This window comes from Vidua chalybeata, chromosome 15 (assembly GCF_026979565.1).
Source record: "Vidua chalybeata isolate OUT-0048 chromosome 15, bVidCha1 merged haplotype, whole genome shotgun sequence".
NCBI classification, from domain to species: domain Eukaryota; kingdom Metazoa; phylum Chordata; class Aves; order Passeriformes; family Viduidae; genus Vidua; species Vidua chalybeata.
Window position 1 is genome coordinate 7,508,647 of NC_071544.1, and position 18,305 is coordinate 7,526,951.

Sequence of the window (18,305 nt, forward strand, 5' to 3'; positions counted from 1 at the left end):
TTGTGCCATCCATGCGAGACCCACAGCTCAGCATTCGGCTGGCTGGAGCAGCACAGATTCACTTTTAAAACACCCTCTGTCCTGGGGTCTGAGCTGTAGCATCCCCCTGTACTGACAGGTGAATGGAAGAGAGTTAAACTTGGAGATCTCCCTGTCTTAGGGGCTGTTTTTATTTTTAATTCACCTAAACTCTGGCCATCTCAAAACCTTGATTGCTGACATCAATTACACATGGAAACTTTAAATGATTGCTCTTTCTACTAAGTGAGTGTGATTGATCCTGATTGGACAGAATAGGATGGATCACAGGAGCCCAGGATGATTCAATTGTGTTTTTGTCCAGGGAGTCCCTTGGAGAGCACTGGGCTAAAATAATCTGAAAGTGGGTAAAAAATGCTGAACAGAACAGCCAGAAGGTTTTTGTGTGAGGCATGGAAGTTGTTTCAGCTGATCACAAGTTGTTCTTGTGATCTAAATGGTTTACAAGACTGAGAATATTTGTTCTACCAAAGGCAGAGCTAAAGGAGGCTTTGACTCAAGATGCAGTTGAATAAAGGTTTGTGTTTTGTTTAGCAACCTTGCTGCAGGCACAGAGCAATGCATAAGGCTTATCACATAATTTATTTTCCTCTTGACTTCATTTAAATTTGACAGGCAGCTTAGACTCTTCTCAGGGATGCTCTTGTCTCTCAGTCTTAGTGCTGGGACATTAAATTCCAGTTGTCAGGAAGAGACAGAAGAACCAGAGCCAAACCAAGGGCAGACATTTTTTCCTTCCCATCTTCTATATATGCTGCTGATTAAGAAAAACAGTCAATTCCCAAAGAAATTGTGAGGATGAATTAATCACAATTCATTCTCTGAAGTCCTGTCTCCTTGCTTTTCCATGGGTGGGTAAGAGTGCCTGAGGGGCTCCAGGGATCGTGGTCTGGTTCCTGGGTTCAGACATCATTTCTTAGTTGTGCAGAGAGGTGTGCATCTGTTAAAATTCAAAACTTTCGCGGTTTTAGCCACTAGAAAGAGAAATTAGCCTTCTGTCAGCTCCTCTTTGCTGGACTTTATAGCTGCTCTGCCTTTCTGTATAGCACACATTGTAGAGCTGCTGTCTCCTTGGATTTTGTCGTCTTAGCTCCTAAGCAAAGCCTCTACAGGTGATCAGCTTCTGTGGGGGAGGGAGGGAACAGAAGGGAGAGCAAAGTGCACACGGGGGAGGCAGGAACAGGAACAGCAGAGGAACAGTGGAAACTGTGTGGTCACAGATGGTAAAGCAAGAGGGTTCCTTGCCCTGCCTGTGCCACTGGCACCCCCAGCGCCTGAGTGAACAAACCTCGCTGCTTGTGGCCATAGCAAAGGGGGAAAGACAAGTACTCCGGGAAAAATGCACAGTCTGTCAAGCTGAATTCACTGTTGGTGGGTTTGAGAAAATAAAATATAAAAAAATCGAAGAGAAATGAGTGGTTGGTTTTCCTTTGCTAATCTCTCCCAGCTGCGTGTAGTTGAAGCTCACACTAGTGTTTACTTTGGAGCCTGGTAGCTTGGTTCTCCCAGCTCCCCATGAAGATCAGTATTTCACACCCTCTTTCCTGTCATTGGTGGCTGTTGGGGGGGTTGTGCTGTGGTGTGCCAAACACAAGCCCTTAGGGGCACTGCTGGGCTTTGCAGTACCCAGGAGGGTGGGTGATCTCGGTCTCATCAGCCTGATTTGCCATCTCAGTGCAGTTTGCTAATCTGGCTTCTTCTCCCTGGCAGAATGAAGAGAAGAGGAACCTTTCCCTGGGGGGCCATGTGGGCTTCGACAGCCTCCCGGATCAGCTGGTCAGCAAGTCTGTCACACAAGGCTTCAGCTTCAACATCCTCTGTGTGGGTGAGCACAGTCCTCTGCAAGCAGGCGTGGGGGGAGGCTGGGACCAGCCTTTATTGACTGTCCTACTTATGCCACAAGCCTTGGCAGCGACTTCAGCATGTCAGAAATGCCAAACTCTTAAAAAACACTTCGAGTCTAGCCAGGAGAATTTCTGTAATCAGCATGGTATTGGTCATTGTCTCTGCTGCAATAGCTTTGCAATAGGAAGGATCAAAGGAAGGCTGTATATAGCAAGTTAAGTGTTTCCATATGCTAAGTGGGGTGGCTGGCATGAGCAGCTTTTGCTGGGTATGATGTCTAGGTACGTACAATCAGATGCACCCTGGGTCGTGTGAGAGCTGCTGTTGCTAACTTGGTCGTTTCTGAGTGTAAGCCTGCACCCCAAGTCTGGGCACAAGAGGTTTGTGTCTGAGCTGTGCCTAATCAGTGCTTTCCAGGTGTCAGTGGGCGTGAAGCATGGTCATCTCTGTGCTCAGAAAGGGAGGGTGACTGTTCCTTACTGACTTTAAAATAACCTCATTCTGTTCTTGGCTTTTAATTTTGCTATTGATGTGATCTAGCAGGCAATGCTGGCTGGAGTACTGGAGACCAATTCCTTTCAGTGATGAGATGAGCATAATTTCTGCTTTGGCTGGTTCTTGTATGGTGTATGAGGTCTGAAGTATTGTAACCTGCTAGACCAGCAGAAATACAGCAGTTCCTGTGGCTTTGTATAGGTGTGCAGTGAAGCTTATTTTCTTAGATTTTGCCTCTCTTCACCCCCATGACCAATAGGGCTGTGTGTAGTGAATAAGGAATTTAAATGAGACCCATTCTAGGCCAAACTGGAAAATATCAGTCTTGATTCATTACCAGGAGCAGCAGTTCAAAGCCTTTCTGCTCACAAGCAGCTTGTCAGCCAAATATTCAGGGATAGAGGTTTTTGTGATGCATCCCAGGTGTCCTTCAGTGGCTACTAAAATCCTCTTCACGGCTTCTCTAGTGCAGAATCCCAAGCAAAGTCAGGGGTCATGGAAAGGAAAGTAGTGTGTTTTGCTGTGCTGCTGTGTTTTGTGTGATACTGGGAGACAAAACCCAATGCTCTATGTTGTTTGCATTAAACATGGGAGACCTTCAGGAAGGCAGACACTTGTCTGTGTGACACCTGTGTGACAATTGCATGTCTGTCCCCGAGCAGCTCGTGGTGACCTTCCACGGTGTAATTCAGTTCTCCAATTAATGTGCTTTGAAGTAGTACCTGTGGCAAATTCACGCTGCAGTGAGCTGATGGTCTGTCCTCCCTAGGTGAGACTGGCATTGGGAAATCCACGCTGATGAACACCCTCTTCAACACCACGTTTGAGACGGAGGAAGCCAGTCACTACGAGAGCGCGGTTCGCTTGCGGCCGCGCACCTACGACCTGCAGGAGAGCAATGTCCACCTGAAGCTGACCATCGTGGATGCAGTTGGATTTGGGGATCAGATCAATAAAGACGAAAGGCAGGTCTTGTGCCATCTGCTCGGCGTTTCTGGGCTTGCCTCGTGCTTAGGCATCAACTGCCTGCAGTTCCCCTTGCAGCGCTGCAGGAGTGTCTGTGTCTCTGCTAAAAGAGTCGCTGCCTGTAGTGGCTCTGGTTCTGGGGACCAAGGGTAGAGGGTGAACAGCCAAAAAGAGAGGTCACAGGAGGTCTTTCCAGCAGAGATTGCTGTCCTCCAGGAGCATGAGCTGTAAACCAGCTGCCCTCGGAGCAGGGTCAGGAATTACCTGTCCTGAATTTGTCTCATTTAACGACACAGACATCTTGTTCAAGCCCCAGGTAAAGGCTTTCTGGGATTCCAAGCTATCTCCTTGGTCATGTTGCATTGCTACAGACAGATGGCTGAGCCCTGAAATCTGGGCAAAGTTTCCTGTGGGGAAGTAGTCATCTTTCTGTGCTCCACTGTCCTTAGGCTTTGCAGTGCAACCTCAAGAATCTCCAGCAACCTTTGGATTATAAGGTCTTTGTGTAAACACCACATTTTTCCCATTGTAAAGCTAAATTGTTTGAGTCTTATAACTTGTTTTTAAGTGATATCATGGAACATCTAGGAGAATTCCTTCAGCCTTTAGATGGTTTAGGTTTGTGCTCCACTAGCTGGTTTGCTAATGGGATGGTTTTAGTTACAGGCCAATCGTAGAGTACATTGATACGCAGTTTGAAAACTATTTGCAAGAAGAGCTGAAAATCCGCCGGTCTCTCTTCAACTACCACGACACAAGGATTCACGTCTGCCTCTACTTCATCACCCCCACCGGGCACTCGCTCAAGTCCCTGGACCTGGTGACAATGAAGAAGCTGGATAGCAAGGTAGGGGCTTGGGGACTACGGGTCCCTCTTTCTGCAATGCTTCTGCTGGTACTGATTGTCTTGTGGAAGGTTTTGTTCCTTCTGTGCAAGTGCTGGACTCCTTCCTGCATGGCAGATGAGCCATTCTTAGGACTGTGGTAAAGCTTAGTCTGGCCTGGGGGTTGCTGAGGTCCTGTGCCTGTTTTCTCACTGACTTTCCTGAAGAATGTCAGGGAAAGCCTGCTTTTCACTTGGTTGTGTAAATTCCAGTGTCCCTCCTACTGTAAGACTCTTACCCAGATTAGCTGATAGTTATCAAAGCCATCAGCTGCAGCTGTTGGGTGTGCAGGTGAGGATGCCTTCCAGCTTCAGCAGTTAAATTGTGGAGTCCCCTTTGCTGTCCTGACCTGTCAGCAGGAACAGAGGGGCTGAGAGCCCCCAGAACTGTAGTTGTCCTAAGGTGGTGGTCAGGGCTGAGGAGACAAGGGCTGAGGAGCAGCATTGTCTGTGTGTGCTGGTGCACAGGGTGTGTGTGAGCTGTCACTGCTGGCAGTGCCTAGTGATCTGGATAGGAGATCACAGTATGTTCTTAAAGTGTAGATATGGTGAGGAATTCTCAATGTCATAGGAATCCTAAAAGTTGGTGATGAGAGGGTCTGCTGGGGTTGTTTCTTTGTGCATAAGCTATTCTGCCTTAGGGGGCAGGATGTTACCTATCCAACTACTTGTTTATATTCCTGCAGCTGGGAGCAAGTTTGACATAGTTTTGGGTGTTCCAGCTGGCTTCCAGGGAGCTGCAGGAGGCTTCAAAGGTCACTAGTGGCTGCAGAATCTCTGCTTTTCTTCTCAATGACTTCCTGTCTTTCAGAGCAGTGTTTTAGCAGCCGGTTCCTTTTAGGTGGCAGATGCTGTTCAGCCTGCAGAGGGACAGGCATGGCAGGTGGGACCCTGCAGGACCTGGGGATCCCCTGACTGAGGCAGCACTCTCCTCTCTTCTCTGGCTGTTGTTCACGTGCAGCTCTGTTGGACTTTCCTGCTGGGTTGAGTTCCCCTTTGCAGTCTCTGCTGCTTGATCTTTGCACCTAGGGCTCGTGGCCTGCTTTTCCTTGGCCCCAGTCCAGAGCAGGCACTGGCTTCCTATTGCAGTGGGCTGTTTGTAGCTTTGGCTGTTACACTGACTTCATCAGGAATCCAAAAACTTTCCCTTAATAAACTTTTGTCTCTTGGTACAGTGCCAGCATTACATATTCCCAGAAATATTTTTGGAGGAAAGCTTTTGCACTATTCCCCTTGGTGCTGGTAGTCCCACAAAGCATTTCTCTACTTTCCTTCTCATTCCCTGCTTTTCACATCTCCCTGTGGTTGCCTTTAATGTGGTCCTTTGGTAGTACCAGAATAAATCTTTTGTGCTTGTGCACAGATGAAAACTTTGTGTGCAGGCAAACTTTTTATATTTTCAAATTTCCACTTTAATAGCCCTCTCTGGAGTAATTTTATGCCTTTGTTCTCATCTCCCTTCTTACCACAGCATGAGAACATCCTGGATTTCATGCTGTGGTGGCCTCACACAAGTGGGTACATGGAAATGAATAAGCACGTGGAGCCCATTGATATTTTCTGGGCATCAGGGATTTATGTTGCATTTCTGCACTGGTGTCATCCCAGGACATGGGAGTGCTTTCCAGGCGCTCCCTGAGGGTTTGTGCACGGCAGTGCTGTGCCCCTTTCCCACTCCAGATGAGCCATTTGTGCTGGGGGCTGGTGTGTGGGCAGGGTGAATGGGGCTGTCAGCGAAGCCCAGGCAGCTCTGCCCTCAGTGGGAGCAGTGGGTGGTTCCTGAGCAGAGGTGATGTGCACTGGCTCGTGTCTGCTGCTGTGTGAGCACACCTGAACCTGCCATTCTTCTTGAGAGCTTTGTGTGGCCCTTGTTTTACAGTTGAATGGAGCTTGTGGAGATGGAGGGACATCAGAGGCAGTGTTTTGCTGCTCTGCTGCTCAGCCTCTGGGACTGGTTTAACAGGGAGTTTGTAGCACTGTTGGCTCAGTTCCACCTTTGCTTTAGCCCACAAGTGGCATGATGTGTCCTGGACAGGCTTTTGACTCTGACAATTTCAGTAACCAATCTTGGTTTTAGTGTAAAGTCTACAAAATCTCTTCTGGGTAAAGCTGTTTTGTAAACAAAATCTTCCATTGTACTGTAAGACAATATCTGTTTGGCTGAGCTCGTGGCCAGCTGTTATCTGGGGTGTTTAGTTACAGCCAGAGAGCAGAAGCATCTTCAGAAGTGGTTGTATGTAGATGGAATTTGGCTGGTTGCTAGTGGGAAGCACATAGGGCCTGGCAGGTGTAAACTTTCCACTGGGTGTAACCTGGGAAAAGGAGGAGATAAATAATAGTGCATTTGTATCAGATGAGAAGGCGATTTATTGATTTAAAACCCAGCCCTGTCAAGGGAAATGGTGGTGCAGTGTGTGCAGCCATAAGGGTCCTGGAGCTCCCTGCTTGTCCTGGATGGTTTCCAGTCGCCATGTGCTGTTTGAGCTGTGGCTGAGTGCCTGCCCTCCGAGAGATGACACATCCTAGGCAGGTGGGGATGCTTCAGGCAGCCTGTGCCCCAGCTCTTTGGCTTCCAAAGTAGGATTTGCCTGTTGGCTTCACTGCAACTTGCATTCAGGAACAGTTTGGAGATGGGAAAAAATTCAGCTGTATTTCTCAGGGCAGAAGTGCCTACAGTCTTCTTGCATCAGCAGAATTATTTTCTACCAAATGACAAGTTCTTGTAGGTTTTATTTTTGGAGATGAGAAGCAACTCTGGTCAGAAAGACTTGAGAAGGAGGTGTATGTGCATGGGAGTTCCCTGTCCTGTCTGAAGCACAGATTCCTCTGGTCATAATTCCAGCTCCAGCAAAGCCCTCCAGCATATGGACTGACAGGCAAGGGGACACTGCCTGTCACAAGGGGACCCCTGTCACATTCAGTGGGGTGACATGCCAGTAGTCAACTGCATGATTTTATTACTAGATCTTCAAATAGAAAACACTTCTCTTCCTCCATAGATATAAGAATGTTGCTCTAGGATTTTGCCTTCAACCCAAGATCAACATTATTTATGTAAAAAAAGAGTGGACAGAGAACCCTCATGTAGTTCTGGCATTCCTTCCTTTTACTGGGGTTTTAAAACCTGTCCAGGAGAAGAGGTGACTTTTCTTCTCTAGCTAGATATATATCAGTTTGCCATTAGTCTCTGTGCCACAGACTTGGCCTTGGCATGGAGGTGTGTGTGTGGAAGGTGCTGTGGGGAGGTAGGGTTAGACATGCAGTTCAGTACCATCTCATGTCTCCTTGGTTTCTTGTTTCCAAACTCTTCCCTCCCTTCTCTGTGTTGTGAAAGAATGAACCCATTCTAGACTCAGGACTACACTCAAATGCCATATCCATGCCTTCCTAGTATTGAGGTGGCTATTGATTATTGGAAACACAACTTGTAAAACCCCTTTGTGTTGTGAACTCTGTGTCAGCAGGTGTTCACTGAGTTGCCTTTTCAAAATACAAGAAATCTGGTTGAGGGCACTTGAGCCAGCCTTGGTTTGTGATTTCTTTGAGTAGTGCTGAGACCACAGTGGTGACCACAGAGCAGAGCCTGTTTCCTCTGCTGCTAGAAAGCTGCTCCAGGCTCTGTACCTCCTGACTTGCTGTAAGCAGGGCTGAACTGGAGTCCCTTGGAAAAAGAAGGGGAAGTTGCTCAGGCTGACTGAAAAGGGATGTGAATCCTGAGCTGACCCTTTTTCTGTGGGAGATGGTGCATCCAAGCCTCCTCAGGTCTTAGCAGGTCAGAGAGGCACCCAGCTGTGGTCATGGCCCTTTTACCTTTGTAATGAGGACATGGACCTGCTGAGCAGTGGAGAGAGCAGCAGGTCTTTTTCTGTGGGGGGCTGTGGTCTTTGGTAAAAGAGTCCAGGTCAGTGGCTGAGAAAAAGAGGAATTTTTTCTGTCAGATACATTTGCAATGAATAAATTTAGACTATTTTCCTTCGGAGTAAGTAAATGCTTTTGTGTTTAGTGAGTGCTAAACCACTGAACAGAAAGGGGAGGGAGAGCGGTGGTATGGGGGGAACCCAAGAAGTGTGGAAAAAACACTGACCTACAAAGAACTCGTGCTGGGAAAGCAAAGCCATTTATTTTAATGGGCAACCACTGGAGACCAACTGGTTGCTGTGAATTTCAGCTCTGTAGGACAAAAAGCGTTGGCTGTTGGGAAATGTTAGATGGCAAATCAGACTTTCCCCTTATTTGTCTAAATTCTCGTGTTTCACTGCTGTGAATTTGGCTGCTGTTCAGACAGATGAGTTCTGCTGGTTGTTTAAGCAGTGGTTTCAATATCACACGTGGCTTTTCTGGGCACGGCAGCATTATCTAGCACAGGTTCCTGTGATAGATCCAGCCTCACTGTAGCTCTCTTAAGCATGAGGCCATAATGAACCCCATCACTTCTGATGGATGTGGCCCTTGTTTACTTCTGGTCTAGGTGGGTGCTGGCCACAGGAGACCCCACTGTGCGGCTCATGGGTGGCTTTGAAGCCCAGGTGGATGAAGTTGTGTGGGGTATAGTGACTGCTGGCTGATGTGAAACCAAAGCTGAGCAAGAACAGCTTGAAAATAAATGTCTGCTGTATGGCACCCTGCTCCTTTCTCCATATAATCCACATGGCACAGCCAAGTTGTGATCCTCACCAAGAGGCTCACGGAGTCCTTGCGGAGGGTCATCAGCTGCTGTCAGAGCATCTGAGGGGTCCCTGCTCTTTCCACTTGAGCATGGGAAGGCTTCACATCAGCTCAATGTGCGTTTCACCCTTGTGCTTGTCATGTAAAACATCCTGTCAGCACAGCCAGCATGGGTGACAGCTGGGATGTGACAGCTACACCGTGTCTGCCTCCCTCCTGGTGTGTAACAAAGCACAGGCGAGAGCAGGGCTTTGATGTGCTCCTTGTGTGCTTCGTGCAGGGTGTGTGGTTTATCTGAAGTCTTGTAGCCAAGTGAGTCCTGGAGAACTCTTCCCTCTAGTGTTCAGCTGAGCTGGGCTGCAGCTCCTGTGTCAACAGAGCTCCAAGGTGATTTTGGGAGATGTAAAACAGCCAGTGGGGCCGGATCTGGGTCACCCCCGGGCTCTACACAGCTGCTCACCCAACTGCTGCTGCTCACCTGGGTGTTTGTCCTTCCTTCCTTCCTCCCCTGTGCTCTAGGTGAACATCATCCCAATCATTGCCAAAGCAGACACCATCTCCAAGAGCGAGCTGCACAAGTTCAAGATCAAGATCATGAGCGAGCTGGTCAGCAACGGGGTGCAGATCTACCAGTTCCCCACGGACGACGAGGCAGTGGCCGAGATCAACTCTGTGATGAACGTGGGTAACGCTGCCGCTTCCATCGCTGCCTAGAGTTGTGACAAATTAAATTGCTGCACAAAAACACATTTGATGGGCAAGTTGAATTGGGAACGTCCAGACACTGAATCTGTTGGAAAGCCGAGCTGTGGGTCTCACAGATGCCAAAGGCCGGTGCATACAGAATTAATTAAAATGTGGCTCGTGTTTAATCTGGGGGCTCTGGAGAAACTTAGAGCTAGAATTACTTTTATTGAATTTTTGAAAAATACTTTCCTGAAAATTAATTCTGTCTGTTCTTAGGCTACTTTGTGTTTGAGGAAGAAGGAATTTTAATAAAATTTGACAGTTAAGATTTACATTAGTCTTGTGACTTAAGGAGGCTGACCCAATTTAAAGTAAACCAAATTTAAAGTAAAGAAGAAAAATCTTTAATCTCTATTTTGTCTTTTTTGAAATTCAGAGATCAAATTCAGACCTGACTGAAGCACATGCAAAAACACTTTTAAGCTTCTTGTCTCCCAAATCAGAGTGCAGCTATGGCCGTAGAAACAACTGAAATGTTTCCATGTTAATTTTATAAATCAAAAGTAGCTTTTTCATCAAAATTACCATTTTCCTGCATAGCTGTTTCTGATTAAATGTTTTGTCTTTTCTTTCACCCTTCCCCCCACCATTTTTAAGAAAAAATTCAATCACCAGTTGGTTTCTGGGTGGACTAGATACATGTTTTCACTATAATAGTTCTTTTTTGCTGAAATCATAAAAACCTTGGAGGATTCATTTTTACTTAAATACTTGCAAGCTGTGTGTACTGGGGAGAAAAACAGGAGTCATGCTTGCTTGGCTTTTTTTTTTTCCCCCTTCCTTCCTCCAATGAAAATATATTTGGCCATTTCTCTGTGAGTTCCACACTCCTGGATCCATTTCTTTTCAAACGTGAAGGATTTTGTCAGCATCACCCTCCTGAAGCACCCACTCCTTCCCTGCAGTCCCGAGGAGGGTGTCCTGTTTCCTCCCCGTGCCGGCTGCTTTGCAGACTTGGCGAGCAGTGAGTACATGCTGTATCCTGCACAAGTCCCTTGCAGTGCCCACACACTCCCTGCTGTGCCAAGGCCTGCTTGTGGATGTCCCTGCCCGTGCTTTCGGCAAGGCAGGAGTGCCCCACTCCTGGGCTGTGCAGCCTGGCAGAGGGGTGGAGTGGAGCACTAAAGACCACGGTGTTCCTACAGTATTCTGCAGCTGGTGCAGCCCAGACAGCATTGCTGGTGAGCTGTGCTGTGGCCCCTCACCACTCTCTGTAGTAATATCCCAGTCTGTAGTAGAGATTGCTCCGAGTGTCAGAAATTGGTAGGTTCAAAGAAGGGACTCGGGGAAGCAGCCCCTGTGCCTGGGTGAGGGGGAGCTAAGGCTCAGGCTGATCTCTGGGGGCTGCCCCGTGCACTGAGTCCCTGCCCTTGGCTCTGTTCCAGGCTCATCTGCCCTTCGCTGTGGTCGGCAGCACGGAGGAGGTGAAGGTTGGGAACAAGCTGGTGCGAGCTCGGCAGTACCCGTGGGGAGTGGTGCAAGGTGAGGGGCCCGAGCCCACCCCAAACCCTGTGTGTGTCAGGCAAACCCTCCCAGCTCTGCCCTCCAGCAGCACCTCTGCATGAAGGTGCCCTCTGATAAGCGGTGCAGGTCCCCTGCAGCCTTTGTGGGTTGCTAGTCTCCCCTTTGCATTGCCATTCCTACGGCAGGTAGGAAGGTCAGCAGGAACCCCTGCAGCCAGGGGGTTGAGTTGTGCCCCGGGCAGGACAACGGGCTCCTCGGGATGCGACTATCTGGAGCCAATCATGTGTGCCCCTGTGTTCCCCCACCACACCTGCAGATTGCTGACTTGTCCCTTCCCTCCTGTCAGTGGAGAATGAAAGTCACTGTGATTTTGTGAAGCTGAGGGAAATGCTGATCCGGGTGAACATGGAGGACCTGCGGGAGCAGACCCACACCCGCCACTACGAGCTCTACCGGAGGTGCAAACTGGAGGAGATGGGTTTCAAGGACACCGATCCAGACAACCAGCCCTTCAGGTGAGTGGGCTTCACATCTTGCATCAGTTTAGAGTGAGAGTTTGGTGCTGACAGCCCCAAAAAATGGGTGTTTTTTAGGTGAAATCTACAGTGCCAGCTGGAAAATGCCAGTGCTGGGTTTGACCTTTGCAGCTGATTCGGATGTTCCCTTCCCTGCCTGTTTTTCCAAGCAGCACAGACAGGCATGCATTTCCCCATCACTAACTCATCAGTATCCAGAGAGTCTGCATTTCATTTGCTTTCTTCCCCAGCCTCCAAGAAACATACGAGACCAAAAGGAAAGAGTTCTTGGGTGAGCTCCAGAGGAAAGAGGAAGAAATGAGACAAATGTTTGTTAACAAAGTCAAGGAGACAGAGGCAGAGCTGAAGGAGAAGGAGAGAGAGGTGGGTGTGCCAAAAATTTGCAAGGAACCCAAACAGCAGCCAGCACGGAATCTGGGTCTGGGCAATGCATGAATCCTGGAAAGCACATTCCAGCAAACCTCACCAGCCAAAGCACAAACACATCACTGGTTTAGGTGCCTCAGAAACTAGTCTTCCCTGTCCTGTGCCATGTGGAAATACAGCTGCTGTCTGGGGAGTGAAAGCCAGTGACAGGAAGTTTAGGTGAGCATCCTTGTCACAGAGACTGGCCTCTTGTGGCTCACTGGACAGCAGAGTAAAGGGGGCAGCTGGGCTGGGGTCCCCAGTCAAAGTGAGTTTAGTGAAGTCTCCAGTGTGAGGCCTCAGGAAGCAGCTGTGACTGGGGAGGAATTAAATGGCCCATCCTCCAAACCAGTGAGGAACAAAAGATCTGCAATGTCCCCAGCCCCCGTGCAGGGCTACAGCCTGGGCCAAAATCCCCTGTGCTCATCTCCAGGGCTCATGCTGCCTCTGGTTTGCTGTGTGGTGTCAGGCAGAGCTGAATTTATTGTGTCTTCCCTGCTTTTGGTGGGCACTGTGTTGTGCCAGCAGATTGGTCGCTGTGGTGGGGATTTGTGTGGGAGGTGTGACAGGGCTCCTGGGGCAGGGTTAGCACAGCTGAATGTGATGCTCAGGGGATCTGTCTCCTACCAGCTGCACGAGAAGTTTGAGCACTTAAAAAGGATACACCAGGAAGAGAAAAGGAAGGTGGAGGAGAAAAGGAGGGAGCTGGAGGAAGAGATGAACGCCTTCAACAGGCGGAAAGTGGCAGTGGAAACCTTGCAGTCCCAATCCTTGCAGGCTACCTCACAGCAGCCGCTGAAGAAGGACAAAGACAAGAAAAAGTAAGTGTCTGAACTGGAGTCTTCCTCCTCTGGCACTGGAAAGCTAGGAGTCTGCTCAGATGCTTTAATGTTTGGTCAGTTGTTTAAACATCATACAGAGAAAAGGGGATTTTGGAATCTTAATTCCCATCCTTCTGATTCTTTGCTTAAAGCAGAGGAGAGATGAGCCCCTCCTGTGCCCAAGCACTGCCAGAGAAGCCTGGGCAGCTGCAGGTGGGAGGGATTTGCAATTTGGGGCCATTCTCTAAGGGGTTATGGTCCTATGGGGTTCACTCTTGCCTCTGTGACGGCTGTTTCAGGTTGTGAAATGGGGCTCCAAGGCGCAGTTCTGATTACAAGAAAATTCTTTTCCCCTAAAGGCAGAGTTCTTATCTTAGCTTGCTGCACATTAATTGACATTGCTAAAGCCAGCAGGAGGGTATGTAAATATTGCTGTTCCAGCCACCTGATCATGTAGTGGTAGACCAGGAATGGGACAGACAGGTTTAAAAAGAAAAGATGTTGGGGGGGTTATCCTGCTTCCAATTCAAGCCAGTCTCTAAGGAACACTGGCTAGGGAGCAAAATGGAGCACTGTCATGCAAACTGGTAATTCTGCTATTGCAGCATTTTTTGTTACTTCCCCTTGCGTGAAGGAGCTCAAGAGTCAGAAGTGCATTCTGTCAAACCCAGAGCAGGCTGGTGACAAGGCTTTCTGAGCCTCTTAATGATGGCAAGAAAAAAAAGATCATAAAGGGTAGCATCACCCAAGTTTGTGCTTGACAGCACAGCGTTCAGCTTCTCACTGCTGATGAGATCTTGTGGTCTGTCATTCCCCTGCTGTGAGCTGCAGCACCAGAGGAGCTCATTCTGTATACTGACATCCTAGCAATTTGTTTCTTCCTCTGGAAGATAATGGGGTAAATTACTTGAGTGTTTCCTTGGAATGTAAATGTGTTGGTGCTAAAACCAAAGCGCTCTCTTCTGCAGACTGCTTGACATGCTCTGGGCGTGGTCCACCTCACACACAGAATCTAAATGGTTTGTAAAAGTCCTTGCTGAAAATAGGGTTTAATCTGAGTTAGGAGCTGAATCCTAGGGTTTTCTTGGACCCAGGACTGCTTTGGGGAAGATGAGCACAGTGGTAACTTGTGCAAGTGATGCCAGCAGCAGGCAAGGACTGTGAACATGGGCCAAGAAATGCTGCAGCTTCCCCTCTGCTCCTCCTGGCTGCAACAGAAAAGGTTTTCCTGTACTTTGCTGGGTTTAGCCCACCTCCAGGTGTGAGTCTGGACCATTCCTCTTCTGGGTAGTGATAGAGACGAGCTGTGGTCAGGAGCAGGGCTGGGTGGCAGCTTGGTGGCCTGCAGAGGTCCGAGGGGCACCCACAGCCTGGGCTCTGCACACTGGGGGACCCCACATGGTGCTGGGGCAGGGGGCTCTCGCTCTGGAGCACAGCTAGAGGAGGTGCACCATCACCAGGACTGTATTGGATTGGGGGTTTTTGGTTTTGTTTTTTTTTTTTTTTCAAACCTGTGAGCTAGCTCAAAATATGGGGTTTTGGGATTTCTGTTCAAGTGCAGTATTTAGGAAAGCTAGTTGAAGTCTTTATCATCTCCTGGTTCAAGGCAGTATTTTTAGTGGCTTTAATAAGTAAAAAATTGTGATGGAAAAATTGCAGAAGTTGGGGGAAAGAGAAGTGTTTGTGGTGCTGAGCAGGTTGTGCCAGGCTGCTCTCACCTGAAGCTTTCAGCTGCCCCAGCAGTGTTTGTCCTCCTCCTCCTTTTTTTGTTTTAACATACTTCACTACACTTCGCTTTTGTTTGATTTTCATAACTTTAATTCATGCTTTTTTATGTTTTGTTTCTTTCAGTTAATCACACACAGACTTTCAGGCCAAGAGTGGACTTGGTGCTTTCATGTGTTAAGTTGCTTGAGTTTCCCACCCTGAGTGACCCTTCTCATAACATTGTGTGAGTGGACCAAAGTGAAAATGAGCATCTCCAGTGGCTGCAGTGTTCCTGCTGTTTTCTTTTCAGAATTATCAGGAGGTTTGCAGGAAGTAACCTTACATCTACATTTTGTTAAACAAAGCCAACTAATCCCTCAAGTAAGATGTTTTGTTCTAAACCCAGTGATGGAGCAGCCATGTATGAAGTGACCATAACTGAACTCATCTTACCACCAGCTAAATAATTACTTTCTGCATTTTTTTTTAATTGGCTAAGGTGATTGCTGGAGACTCATTGACCTCCCCTGTACATGCACAGTGAGAGGAGTGGTCTGAAGAATGCTGAAATGTTTGTTTTTCTAACAAAATTCTCAAGTAGTTTTCAGAATGGGTGGAAAAACACAACATTAAGGCTTTCTGCAGAAATCTTACTCAGAGTAACCCTCATTCCAGTAATTCTGTATTAATTCCTGAATTACTCTAAACACTATCTACATCATTTATAATATATATATATATAAGGAGAGAGAAAGTGGTTAATAAAATTAATGGGACAATGTTTTGAATTTTCTTTACTGCTAAAGTAGAACATTTATAGAGAGGTTTTTCATAAGAGTTTGTTGTACAAAGTGGAACTACAGGATTCATGTAACATTTCAGTTGTCACTTACCAATGTATTTACTGTTGTGGAAACTATTTAAGCCAACATCTTTACTTTTACTTTTTAACCTTAAACCTAATATGTGCCTAATAAGGAGAATCCCCTGCTCTTGAGCTGTGCACTGTATTTATGCTGACAGGCTCTGTCCCTCTTAGAAGGTGCTTCTTTTGACAACCCCTCATGCCTAGAAATCACAGCCTTGTTTTCCTGGGCAACTGAGCTTAGAGGAATAATTAGGATCAATATTAATTTTTTCCACTCAAACCATTTTGTGAATAGGCAAGGCAATAACTGAACAGAGAGTTACTAGCTGTGTTGTAATGGAAAAATAGTTGGACCCAATTCCATCCATCCATCCATCCATCCATCCATCCATCCATCCATCCATCCATCCATCCATCCATCCAATCCTAGGCTAGATGAAAGGAAATATATTAACCCTCACATAGTGTCTTCAGAGTTTATAAAAACACTGGCTGGCTAAGTGTTAGTTGTGAGTGTGTGCAGTTTTATTTAGTTATTAATGTTACAGGATTTTTCTGATACATTTTTTGTTAAAGACTTGTCTTTAAGCTGTCAGCAAATTCCTGATGTGCTGTGCAGAAGGAAATGCAGGGCCTCGGTCTGAGCTGTCACAGGGCAGCATTTTGCTGGATTCTGAGGTTCTTAAACTCTCATATTCCATTAAAGCAGCTTTTTTTTTTTCCCTTTCTAAATACATGCTCAGGTATTAAACTGTTTTCCAATGGACATTGGTCTTTTCTGTGGATATACAGTGCTGCTTCGTGCTAGAAAAGAACCTCACAAAGATCTCACTGGTACCTTTTAGAACAGGCTTTTGTTGAAAGAATAAAAATTCTGCACTTGTTTGGAATCTGCTGAAAGCTGGACATTTAGTTTTTAAGGCTGTGCCTCCAAGTTAGATGTATTTTAAAGAGTAACTATCAAGTGTTAGGAGGGTTAGTGTGGTTTTCTCAAACATGTACACTGAACCCAACCTTCTGTTATATGCAAGAAGACAATTCCACCTCACCTCTGACTACAGACCAATCATGTAGCAGATTATTGTTTATTAATCTTTTGCTAATGGGAGAATCTGTGGTGCACTAATTGCCTGAGCAGGCCATGCTCTTTGGTTCTTTGTTTTGCTTCCCAAGGCCAATGCTGGGATGAAACAGTAACTGGTGGTACTGGTGTGCATCCAGCTGCCTCAGCAGTGTGTTCCCAATCAGCAGTTCTCTCCTGATCTCATGCTGCAGCCAGCAAGATCTATGCAAATGATTTCCCTCTGCCCTGGCTTGTCAGAGATCAATTTTTTTTTTCCTAGAATAACAGGTAGTTAAAAAACATTATTATAACAAAGAGTAAAAATCTTCAAACCCATGGGCATTATGGAGAAATTCACAGCATTTTCTGAAGAAGACATTCAGAATGTATGTAACAATATTTTCATGATGATAATTATTATATACTTTGACTTTATGTTGTGATGGACATCCCTTGTCATTGTAGTTGCTTGTTCAACATCATAATCTCCCCAAGGGGACTCAGTCATATTTTTTCCCCCGAGTACTTGTTTTTTTCTTTCAGCTGAGACAAGATTTAGGTATTGTGGTAGGGTAGTTCTATATCTTATTTTTATTTAACAAATTACAAATACATTGTGATGCTGATCTCACCCAGTCTGAGGACTTAAAATCTTGTAGGCTAGAAAAAGTGAAAGAAATACCTGTCAAAAATTATTGAAACCATCCAGTTACACATCTTTCAGCTGTTTTATATATTTATCTGTAAAAGATTGGTATTAATGGGAAAAACTATCCATTTTTTTTTATCATTTAAACGTTTACTGTCCTGTACGTTGTGTGTTTTCTAAATTAAACTGTGTTTTGTGGGTCTCTGGGGGGAGGTCATGCCTGGCTGTGGTGGCTGCCCCAGGGGTGTAGATGAGGGTGGTTTGGAGCCGTGGAGGCACCTTGGGGACCTGCACGGGGGACACAGCCCTCTGGGACCTGCTGCATCCCTTTGCTTTGTCATTCCCAGCATGCTGGGGTTCATGGTTTGGTTTTTTTCCTTTACTTTCTTTCCACTCACTTTGTACTTTCTTTCTTTTATTAAATCTCACATGTATTTTGAGTTTTTGTGGTGTCGTTTATTTAGTGGTGCATTTTCTATGCAATCTAGTTCTTTTGTGTATTATCTGTCACAACAATAGTGTGTCATGATTGCAAGCTTACCAGTCACAGGCTGTCTTATGACTATTTGGGACATTCAAGAATATAATTAGCTAATTAATTAACAACTAGCTAATCACGGAGTATGTACTTCCTATGTAATCTGAGGAGAAATTCTTATGTATTAATCCAAAAGCTCTCTATGCTTGGGCAGAAGGAGCTTTGAGGCTTGTTGGTACATCTCCTTTGTGAGATCTGGTGACTGAGCAGGGGGATGTACCAGCAGCTTTGCTGATTTCATGGTGCCCAAAGAGGTGATGTAAAGGTAGAGTGAAAAGGGAGCAGAGGTGGAGAGGTTTCCTGGTGGTGCATCCAAAGCTGTATTCCTTGTCTGGAGAAGGACATTATACACTTAGGTCAAGGCCAGCAAAACAGCACAGCTTTAGTTTGGTGCTCTGCTTTCAGAAAGCAGCTGAAGCTTTACCCAAAGATGTGTTCTCAGTGTCTGTTCTCTGGGCCATTGCTACATACCAAGTTACATTCACTCAACTTTGGGCCCTTGTGGGGTTTGTTTGGTATTGGACTGAGATCAGTGCTGCACTTCAGACACTGCCAATGTGGAGTTTGGCTGATGCACAGTGTTTGCTGTAGCAGTGCTTCTGGTGGGAGGTTTT

General features: G+C 46.6%; 1 protein-coding gene across 2 annotated transcripts in view; it reads left to right on the plus strand.

Moving 5' to 3' along the window:
• Positions 1-18,305, plus strand: part of SEPTIN8 (septin 8) — a 34,812-nt gene that overhangs the window by 14,440 nt on the left and 2,067 nt on the right. Inside the window, exons 2-10 of one of the 2 annotated variants that reach the window (XM_053956403.1) lie at positions 1,750-1,864; positions 3,149-3,344; positions 4,006-4,192; positions 9,413-9,574; positions 11,026-11,122; positions 11,451-11,619; positions 11,871-12,003; positions 12,676-12,866; positions 14,718-17,593. In XM_053956403.1, coding sequence (XP_053812378.1) covers positions 1,750-1,864; positions 3,149-3,344; positions 4,006-4,192; positions 9,413-9,574; positions 11,026-11,122; positions 11,451-11,619; positions 11,871-12,003; positions 12,676-12,866; positions 14,718-14,721 — 1,254 coding nt within the window. In that variant the 3' untranslated portion in view covers positions 14,722-17,593. Of the gene's footprint in view, positions 1-1,749; positions 1,865-3,148; positions 3,345-4,005; positions 4,193-9,412; positions 9,575-11,025; positions 11,123-11,450; positions 11,620-11,870; positions 12,004-12,675; positions 12,867-14,717; positions 17,594-18,305 lie in introns of those variants that run through there. The other variant, XM_053956402.1, reaches the window with a different exon arrangement.